Raw genomic sequence first — 11,069 nt, forward strand, 5'->3', positions numbered from 1 at the left:
ATTAGTATAACTTTGATGAATATAGTTAATATTATACTATGTTATAAGATTAAATACGAATAGAATTATAATTTTCATATGATTTTTTAATACCGGTTAAACCTCGGTTGGACCCCGGTTAAACCTCAAACCCTTAACCCTTTGTCTTTTTCGGTTCTTTGACCGGTCCGGTTTTGACAACCATACTTCTAACTATCCGTCGTCTTTCCCGAGACCGAACTAATAATAGGCGTAAGATTCTCTCCCTCATTGAAAAGCACATTGTCCTCAAGGTGGAAAGAAGGATAAGCACGCTGGAATTCCGACAACCATTCCCATGTGTTGGGGTTTATGTCCTATAGACAATTGTTTTAGGATATAAATATTAATGAATAAATTGTTTATTTAAATCGTTTGTTTTAATAAGATATAGTATAATTAAAACTATATATAAAAGGCATTAATCTTTTATAAGTAAAAATAATCCCAAGTTTATTTAAGTAGTTATAAAGTGTTCATACAAGCATGAAGTGAGACTATACTTTATAATAGACCAATAAACTTAAAATCAACCCAAGTCAAGTAATGTGTTATAGTGGTTAGCATATTACTGTTGAGACTTGCATGTAACAGTTTTTCTATTGAGACAAAGAGCTGATCTTACAAGTTTTAGATATGGAGATATCTAGACAGTTACATGGATCCGGTGAAGAAGTTCATTAGGATTGAGACCCGATTTGAGATAACAGAATGCATTGATTTATCTGAGTGTCAACTGTTCATCTTATTGGTATTAGTAGGTATAACTAATCCTCAGACTCAAACATTCATTAATTAGTGATTCTGGATTATGGAGTGTGATGCTTTGATTCTGTGTAAGCATGATCCATTACAGGGGAGGCCCTGGGGTGTGTGAGAGTAGGGTTGAGTATCACATAAAGTAATTGCAGGATAGTTAATGTTAGATTAAGCATTCGTCACTCCTGATAAATAGGAGATATATCCAAATGTCCGCTTGTGGTGAATTGACTGAAATCCTTGCAAGGTGATATAGTTAAGAGTAGAAATAGAATTTCACTTAACTTATCTTTCAGAGTAACTTCAACCTGGACAAGTAAAAACGGACTCTTCGTTATATGTAACCTTGACACATTCCATGGTTATAAGAAATTGTCCACAGGATATACCTGATGAAGGATCGAATTATACTGCACCTAATACGGAAAGGTAACTGTCAGAATCAACCTGACTTTTTATCGCTCTGGGGGAATATGACGATTCTAATAAAAACAGTCTGCGCACTCATTCTGTTATGTGTTTAGTTAAACAGGTTTGATGAAAGTAATTTAAATAAACATATACGGCTAGCTGCGGTAAGAACCTAATGGGTCACACATAGAATTAAGACCGAAGGACGGAATGTTAATTTTGAGAGAGAGGACATGTATAGGCCGAAATATATATATAGGGGATTATTAAGTTGAACTAATTGATTTATGTAGATAATTATAATTAGATTATATTTATGGTAAAATCAATTAAAGGATAATATTTATTGGATAGTATAATTTGATTATATTTCTAAATTAATATCACAACTTAATTGAAGTGCTCTAATAAGATTGGAGTTGTATTTATTAAGACTTGTTAAATGTAAGTTATTTTATAAATGTTTATTTATTAGAAAAACCAATGGGATTGAAAGTCTAATAAATTAAACTTAATGGGAATAAGCGTTAGAAGTATCAAACACTATAAATAACCCCTATATTGCATATTTCCATTATCCCCATTCTTAGAGAAAAAAAGTTCTTCATGTCTCTCATTCGATAAATTACCTTTTCGTTCTATTCGTTTCTTAGTTCGTGTAGATACCGTTAGAGGCAATCTACTCTTGGTTGCTATTTGGTTGATTACTAACTTTCAGTTTTGGTTTCTTGATTGTGTTCGTGACTGTGTTCGTGATTGACGTGACATCCACGTGGGCACTTCGTTTGCAACGGTAGATAGTTCGTTAACAAAGGTACATGTATTTAATCCCTTTTTATATGAAATAACGATTAACGGATCTTGGGATAAGAGAAATAGATAAAAAATTTATAATTCTGTTGTGCTTAGGCTTATCTATTTTCCTTCATCATGTGGCATTTTCAGGACCAGAACCCGATCAAACCACTAAAACCTGTATGTCCATCTTACCATGCCTCCAAACTCGCCGTACATCACAAAACGTTAGGGGTTGTTCGATAGGTTGTCCGTTTTCTACTGAAGAAGGTAGCTCGCAAGCCAACATCATAGTTGTTCCTTTAAAAGGTTTTAAGAGCGAGACATGAAGTATCAGGTGGATGCGGCTAGTATCTAATAAATACAATCGGTAAATGACCTCCCCAATTTGAGGAACGATTGTAAATGGCCCATAAAATCGTTTAGCCAATTTATTAGACAAGCGAGATGCTACACTAACTTGACGATAAAGCTGTAATTTAACTAATATCTTATTTCCCACTGCAAATTCCACACCTTGACACTTCTTTTGGCGACCAACTCCATCCGATTACGAGAAGCCGCCAAGTCTGTCTTCAATTTTTTGTAGTAACTCATCGCGGCCAATATCTCTATTATTGCCGCGATTTTGGAGGATCTAAGAACAAAAGGAACTATTGTCAGAGGCATTTTTCCATACAAGGCCTGATAAAGAGAAATTTTGATACTGCTATGATAACTCTATACTCCGCCCAACCCAACATCGAGACCCACTTTTGAGGTCGGTCGAAGACCATAGCTCGTAAGTACTGTTCCAAGCCCAAAATGAGCGTATTTGGTTAATCGATCTACCACTAGCAAAATGATAGAGTACCCCTTACTAAAAGTTAGTTCACTAATAAAATCTATAGTGATATCCTCCCAGACACTCTCTAGAGTAGGTAAGGGTTGTAATAATCCACCTGTTGCCTGTGTTGAATTTTTAGTTTGTTGACACACTAAGCAGCGTTCTACAAAAGCCTCAATAGATAACCATATGGCCTTCCAATAGAAAATAACAGAAAATCTTACCAACATTGTCTTCACACCGTAATGATCGAAGCTCGGAGTCACGTGGAATTATGGGAGCAGAACCTCTTTTAATTGAGATTGTTGGCCAATAAAATAACGGTTCTGAAAATATAACAAATCATTCTGCTGATGGAACCCGCAGAATGTTCCCTTTGTGCTAATTTCTTGTGGATACTAAGTTCTCGTTCTCCTTGCACAAATCGTCAAGCAGCCCTACGATTGGTCTACTAAAGGCCATAAATTGAGCCGAGTCGTCCTCCCCTTAATGGACTCATGACGATGCATCTGCGGTGAATTTCGCATGAACTATTTTCTTAAGTCGTCATGAGTTTGATGTGTCGCCTGCATGTTTCCATGTTCTCATTTCTGCTGATATCATTGATATCCTCCATAGTGTTCCTAGTTGTTTTTTTTTCTTGCTACCGGGTTTAACCCCTCCTTGTTAAAAACCATATTTTATTATTGGGGTATGATTAATGTGAATATATTATCAATATGATTAAGAGGGTGTTTGTTTCAGCTTTTCGGAGGATCGTTTAGCGTTTCACTCCAAACCACAGGAAATATAGCGTTTGGTTAGGTTTTTATAACCGCAACGTTTAGCATTTTCTCTGGAAACTGCAGCGTTCTGGAGCGTTTCACGAAAAGCTCCTATTTGGAGCTTTTCATAAACAGCTGTTTGTAGTTATATGTTATTGACAAAATTATCCTTCTTATTTCCATAAAATATGTTTATTCTTTAACATTATTTATATTTCTACAACATAATTACCGGAAGAATAAGGTTTTGTTGCGTTCAATAATTTTTTTATTTTTTATATAGATTATTTTTATTAATTTGTGCAACATATTTTTTATTTTATAATAGGATAAGGTGCAAAAATACCCCTAACATTTATAGCTATGAGCAATTTTACCCTTAACGTCTAAAATTGTGCAATTTTACCCCTAAAATTGACAAGTTGGGTCAATATGAGAAATAATTTATCAAACTGTCTTTTTGGTCATGAATATTGTCATCTACACTTCACATGTGCACCATTTTATCATTGTTAGTAAGAGATCACAAACATATGATTAGACGTGAATTTTTTTTTAAGAAAATAAAAAGATATATATTGTCTTTTGTACGAGTTGGATAAAAAAAATTTCAAATATTTCGCCGAATCCATAAATATTAATTTTCAATTTTATTATTAAATCGCAAAAAAAAAAATGAAATCTCTGTTTTAGAACTACTGATTACGTGCAATTGGTGTAGAATAAGAAATAAAATATCTATGTTTTCTAATAATATCTAAAATCGACCTAACTTGTCAATGTTAAAGGTAAAATTGCTTGTAGCTGCCAGCATAATGGGTAAAATTGTATCATTTTAGACGTTAAGAGTAAAATTATTTCTAGTTGTAAACGTTATGAGAATTTTTTCACATTTTCCCTTTTATAATTTCATCGTTGATTAATTTAAAACATGTCCATTTTAGACATTTTAAATCCGAATAGCAACAATTCAATATAGTTTTACCAAACACTAATAATTAAACAGCTAATAACAAACAGCTAACAGCTTACTGCAACTGCAAACAGCTAACAGCTGAACCAAACAGGTCCTAAATATATTTATTATGATTAATGTGAAATTCACATTGTGAATATATTATCTTTAATTTGTTAAACTGAAAGATTAAATTTTTAAATACATAAAAATAAAAATAAATCGAAGGGCTCGTACTACTTTTCCAAAATTCAAATGTGTGCAACTCTAACCATCTACTTTCCAAAAAAATGGGAACTTCACTCCTCGCCGGGAACGGAGAACATCTTTCCTCCTTTCACATCTACTTTCCAAAAAAATGGGAACTTCAAACCTATCCCTCCTACTTTCTCTCCGCACCAAACACTCGGGACAAATGAGGTAACTCTTTTTTCCTTCTCTCTCTTTACTTCTATCTGATCGCAACCACCGTGCCCATCGGCCGTTTTATGATGATCACTATTTTACTTGGCTCTGCCGAAATTTCGGGAGTTTGTGTCAAATACGCCTACTTGTTCGGCTTCCGTTATATAACTCTTTTCATGCTTCTCTTCTATCTCTCTTAGATCTATTACTTCTTCCCCCAATTCTTCTGCAATTTTCAGAAGAAGTTTGCTCCTTCAGAAACTTCTGCATTCCTGGTATAGGATCTTACAATCTTCAAGTTTTCCTGTTTGTTTTTTGATTTCACATTTTCTGTTTATTGAATCAGTGTATGCATCTTGTTATTTTAGTGGAAAAACTTGATCTGAGAGTAGTTGATTTGTATGCAATGCTGTTTGAGGGCCGTGGATTTGATCTTGCAGATTCGATTTTGCTTGTAAAAGACAGTTTAATTAGACACTTTTTCTCTAGTTAGGGTTCATAAAATTTTGTTGATTAATAGGACTCTTTACTCCAGGATCGAATGAGTGATGATTTTGTGGGACAATCTTTGTTCATAGTGATTAATTTACAACTGTATACTAGAGAAGTTCTATATTTTTTTGAACTTTGATCCTCCATTCCAAACACATATATATATCTTTATTTTTCCCTTTGTGACCTTCCAACTTGATGGTGAAATTTCTCATGATTTTGTGAAAATGACTCTAACATCAACTTGTTTGGCAATGCTTGCAGGTTTTTCTCATTGTAGAGAAGAAATGGCTGATACGAACCGTCATCCTTCTGTTCTGCAAAAGATGACCAGTCAGTTGGATCTCAGTTCTAGCCTATCCCATGATGTTCAACACCAATATAGGTGTTTCCAAAGGCAACCTGCTCTGCATCAGAGGCAATTCGCATCTCGAAATTATTCCAATGTCGGATTGAGCAAGGCATGCCAATTTTCCCCTGATCTATCAGTAGTTGCATCAGCAACATCACCTGTATTTATACAGGCACCAGCGGAGAAAGGCTTTACTGGATTCGCCATAGATTTCCTTATGGGCGGAGTTTCTGCAGCTGTCTCCAAAACTGCTGCAGCTCCCATTGAGCGTGTGAAGCTCTTGATCCAAAATCAGGACGAGATGATCAAGGCTGGTCGACTCTCTCATCCCTACAAGGGTATCGGAGATTGTTTCAGCCGAACAATGGGAGAGGAAGGAGTTATGTCCTTGTGGAGAGGGAACACAGCCAATGTCATCCGTTATTTCCCCACTCAGGTTCGCTTGTTCTTCTACTGCAACTCTCTTGTTTTGTAAGCATGTCTTCTTTTCTATATTTACAGCTGAATTTATAGGGTGAATCTAAATTGTAACAGAATCTTACGATGATTCGATTTAGCTCTATTTCGAGTAGGATCTTCATTATTGTTCATTAAAAACTTCAACAATACTAACGGCTAAATCCACTAAGTTATCAACTCAAACTAGTTTTATTCCATCATTATCATTGTTGTCAAAAAGCTCAAACTCTCAATTTCCATCCATTTCCATTAAGTTATTAAACAGAGTTCAATTTGTGAATTAGTTTTATTAGGATTGCATTTGCATTAGATTTGAATGGTACTTTTGATATGATTTTTAAATTGCATTTCTAGACTAATATTAATGTGGATTTTGATTCACGGGTCGAATCTCGATTTGAAAACTATGCTTATTAACTAGTACATTGTTTCATGATCTCCAGGCTTTGAACTTTGCATTCAAAGATTACTTCAAAAGACTCTTTAACTTTAAGAAAGACCGTGATGGCTACTGGAAATGGTTTGCTGGTAACTTGGGATCCGGTGGTGCTGCTGGTGCCTCTTCTTTATTCTTTGTCTATTCTTTGGATTATGCTAGAACCCGTCTCGCTAATGATGCCAAGGCTGCAAAGAAGGGAGGAGGAGGAAGGCAATTCAACGGGATGGTTGATGTCTACAGGAAGACACTGCAATCAGATGGCATTGCAGGGCTTTACCGTGGATTTAACATTTCCTGTGTTGGCATCATTGTATACCGTGGTTTATATTTCGGAATGTATGATTCTCTGAAGCCAGTTATCCTGACCGGAAAGATGCAGGTTAGTTTGTTGCTCTGTATTTGATTTAGTGGGTAGATATTGGCTAATTTTACTTTTAAAAGTTGTATTTCGGAATGTATGATTCTCTGAAGCTAGTTATCCTAACTGGAAGGTTAGTTTGGTGCTCGGTGTTTGATTTAGCGGGTAGATATTAGCTAATTTTACTTTTAAAATTTGTATTTCGGAATGTATGATTCTCTGAAGCCAGTTATACTGGAAAGAATGCAGGTTAGTTTGTTGCTCGGTATTTGATTTAGCGGGTAGATATTAGCTAATTTTACTTTTAACTTTGTATTTCGGAATGTATGATTTTCTGAAGCTAGTTATCCTGACTGGAAAGATGCAGGTTAGTTTGTTGCTCGGTATTTGGTTTAGTGGGTAGATATTACCTAATTTTATTTTTAACTTTGTATTTCGGAATGTATGATTTTCTGAAGCTAGTTATCCTGGCTGGAAAGATGCAGGTTAGTTTGTTGCTCGGTGTTTGATTAGCGGGTAGATATTAGCTAATTTTACTTTTAAAATTTGTATTTCGGAATGTATGATTAGGTTAGTTTGTTGCTTGGTATTTGGTTTAGCGGGTAGATATTAGCTGATTTTACTTTTAAAATAGCTATTCGCAGATGTTTATCATCTTATAATTGTTTTGGTTCTTCTCTTGATATGATTTCAGGATAGTTTCTTTGCTAGTTTTGCCCTTGGTTGGGTTATCACCAACGGTGCTGGTCTTGCTTCGTACCCGATCGACACGGTACGCAGAAGAATGATGATGACTTCAGGAGAAGCAGTCAAGTACAAAAGCTCAATGGATGCATTCTCTCAGATCCTTAAAAATGAGGGTGCCAAATCCCTCTTTAAGGGTGCTGGTGCAAACATCCTCCGTGCAGTCGCTGGTGCTGGTGTGCTCGCCGGATATGACAAGCTTCAGGTGATTGTGTTCGGAAAGAAATATGGTTCCGGCGGGGCTTAATTGAGATTGATTGATTGTGAGTTATGCAGCCATAGAAGAAATGGTGATGCAAAATTTTTGCAGTTATTAAAACATATGATATTTTAGGATGATTCTTTACTTATTTTGAATAAACATAGTCTCAAGGAGTTGAAATGTAACTTATTACTGTGACTAATAATTATCCATGTCTAAGTTTTCTTTTATGTAAACAAGAGATTTATCTATAAATGCTTTTATTCTAATGTCCATATGTACTGATTGATTGTTGGGGTGTGGTTTACTGGGTATTAGTCCAAGTTCAAGACTTGTTAAGAACATATTCAGTGATCATTTGGGTTTTTTTTTAGTTTCTCTTGTTTTTTATTCTAAACCAGTAGATACAGTGGTTGGTTATGATTGAAAATAAATACTTCTAGATATCCTAGAAGATTAAATTAATATTTACTAGTCAATAGATGGTCAATCAATTAACATCCACCAGTAAATAGATATTTGCAATGGTAAACAAGTTTTTTTAGGGGATGTTTGGTTGCTGTTTTTTGACTTTTTTTTTTTTTTTTGTCTTTTCACTTTGAAAGGGATAGTTTTATGTATTCGGTTAGACACTTTCTGTTTGTTTTTTGTAGTTGAAAAGTAGATTTTTATAAAAGCACGGAATCTCTGCTTTTTGGAAAGGCAGCATTTTCAAACAGCAAACGGTAACAAAAAAACAGTAGACAACAATATCAAACATCAGGTAAAACAAACGGGTCTTTAATTGTTTGAGTTTTAAGAGGGGTTTGCACAAAAGTAACCGAAAGTTTTTTAGAAATGGAACAAGTACAAAGGAATATAATGACATTGAATTTGAATTTGAATTTGAATTTGTTGGATAAATTATTATCAAACTAAAGTTTTGCAAATGAAGTAATAAAGATAAAATACTTATTGATTTGCTTTAATGTATTTACTAAACTTATAATTACATGTTTGATTTTTAATTTATTCACTCGATATAAATTAAAATAATAAATAATATAATATGAAAAAACTGAAGGTTTGGTTCAAACTAATAGAGGTTTGTTGTTGCGTATTTGTTATTAGCTGTTTAATTATTAGTGTTTGGTAAAATTATATTGAATTGTTGTTGTAATGTGGACATATTTTAAATTAATTAACAAATAAATTATAAAATAAAAAATGTATTATACAAATTAACAAAAATAATTTAAATAAAAAATAAAATTTATTGAACACAACAAAACTTTATTCTTTCGGTAGTGATGTTATAGAAATAGAAATGATGTTAAAGAAAAAAGATATTTTATTGAAATAAGAAGGAGAATTTTGTTAATAGCAAATAATTACAAATAGTTTGTGAAAAGCTAAGAAACGATGCATTTTCCATAGAAAATGTTAAACGCTGCTGTTATATAAACTTAACCAACCATTACGTTTCCTGCAGTTTGGAGTGAAACGCTAAATGCTCTTTCAAAAAGTTGAAACAAACACCCTCCTTCTCAGTTCTTATTTATAGAACATATATATTATAAATATATTGATTCGACAATGATGATGTTATCCCGATCTTTAGTGATAATACTTAACTAAGGCGATGATCAATAGTTGGTCCGAGAGGATGATCAGCCACACTGGGACCGAGACACGACCTATAAGATTTTATATTATTCAATTCGTTAATTTTAGGCATAGCAACTATTTGACCCCTCAAACTAAATGTCCAAAATCAATAGAACCCTATACTACCAAAATCGGCAACAAGGCCATGAACTAAAAAAAAATCACCAATTGAACCCAACCTAATCCAATCTTACAATTAGAATGCAGCTTAACTTAAACAATTAGATGCTCGACCATTAAGCATCAACTTTAATTGTAATTTGTTGTGCATTTTCTTTTGCTATTTTTAGTTTCCAATTACTTTTTTTTTTCAATTTTCGTTGCTCCGTTTTAACGTTGTAAACTATTTTGAATCCCTAATTGCTATGGGAATAAATTGAAAATTATGTAATTATTTAAACTATTTTAAATTGAAAATAATCAATTGTTTCATTTTAGATTTGATTTGCTTCTTGTAACTCTGTAAAATATTTTTAAACTTTTGCCATTTATCACATTTTAGGTTAGTAATGGTTTGTCATTTTGGGTTGAATTTCATCCCTTTCTATTTGAAACATAATCAACCTTAATTCTAAGTGTAAAATTGTGCAAATGGATCATCGTGTGTATACATTTACAGGCAAGTTGAGCAGATTTTGCATTTTCATTTGAAACCCTAAAGAAGATTGTTGAACAACATTTTTTGCGGTTGTAGATAAGAAGCTCACAGTGGCATAAGTGTTATATGCTTCATTGAGATCCAATTAGTTATGTGTGTTAGATTGGTTTTAATTAGTGATTTTTGTTTAGTTCAGGGATCTTACTATTGATTTTGGTAGTATAAGGTTCTAATTGACTTTTGATCTTTAGTTTGGAGAGCCAAATAGATGTTATGTGTTAATTTTAGGACCAATTAAGTTTTGAATTTCTTAAACATTCCTAAAAAATCTTCATTTAAGTAGTTGTACATTTATCATGATACTCGACTATAAAAAACATATACAAAGACCTTAAATAATAACCGGTAGCAATATTGAATTATCAATTATTATATTGATAGTCACATTCAAATTTTTAGACTATCTAATGACACTCTATTAGTGATAACTAAATAAGGATAACATTTGATTTTAGTAGAAAAAGTTTACATATTATAACATTGAATATAATTATATAAGGTTTCCTTTCGTAACTTGATTTGTTTCCATTAGCTATTAAATTACCTTTCAGATCTCAACGAAGATAATAATATTAGTTGTTCACTTCTCCATTACAATTGCATATGGCGAAATACATATTTTTCCTCATTTTCCTTCCATTGTCAAATATACATGACAATTTTAAGAGTTACAAGTAAAACAGATTTTTTTTTAATGAAAAAGACACCTAGTCAACTTAACCATGAAACCATTAAAGTAAACTCTCTAAGTCTCATATTTTTTAAGACCTCAATTTTTTTTTAAA

At 33.1% G+C, this 11,069-nt stretch overlaps 1 protein-coding gene across 2 annotated transcripts; it reads left to right on the top strand.

The window, feature by feature from the left end:
• Positions 1 to 4,792: 4,792 nt before the first annotated feature.
• LOC136222894 (ADP,ATP carrier protein, mitochondrial-like) lies at positions 4,793 to 8,254 on the top strand. 2 transcript variants are annotated; one of them, XM_066010586.1, is made up of 4 exons: positions 4,793 to 4,948; positions 5,690 to 6,213; positions 6,680 to 7,054; positions 7,728 to 8,254. In XM_066010586.1, exons 2-4 carry the CDS (start codon positions 5,713 to 5,715, stop codon positions 8,022 to 8,024), a joined length of 1,173 nt encoding a protein of 390 aa, XP_065866658.1. In that variant the 5' UTR covers positions 4,793 to 4,948; positions 5,690 to 5,712; the 3' UTR covers positions 8,025 to 8,254. The 2 variants fall into 2 exon arrangements, with proteins under 2 accessions (XP_065866658.1, XP_065866663.1); XM_066010591.1 differs by lacking the exon at positions 4,793 to 4,948 and adding an exon at positions 4,957 to 5,208.
• The last annotated feature ends 2,815 nt before the right edge of the window (positions 8,255 to 11,069 follow it).

The sequence above is a fragment of the Euphorbia lathyris genome, chromosome 1, assembly GCF_963576675.1.
Source record: "Euphorbia lathyris chromosome 1, ddEupLath1.1, whole genome shotgun sequence".
In the NCBI taxonomy this organism is placed as follows: Eukaryota; Viridiplantae; Streptophyta; class Magnoliopsida; order Malpighiales; family Euphorbiaceae; genus Euphorbia; species Euphorbia lathyris.

Coding starts and splice junctions, on each gene's coding strand:
- LOC136222894 (XM_066010586.1), top strand. CDS start 5,713: ATGGCTGATACGAACCGTCATCCTTCTGTTCTGCAAAAGATGACCAGT. Junction 6,214..6,679: donor TCCGTTATTTCCCCACTCAG/GTTCGCTTGTTC, acceptor CATGATCTCCAG/GCTTTGAACTTTGCATTCAA. Junction 7,055..7,727: donor TCCTGACCGGAAAGATGCAG/GTTAGTTTGTTG, acceptor ATATGATTTCAG/GATAGTTTCTTTGCTAGTTT.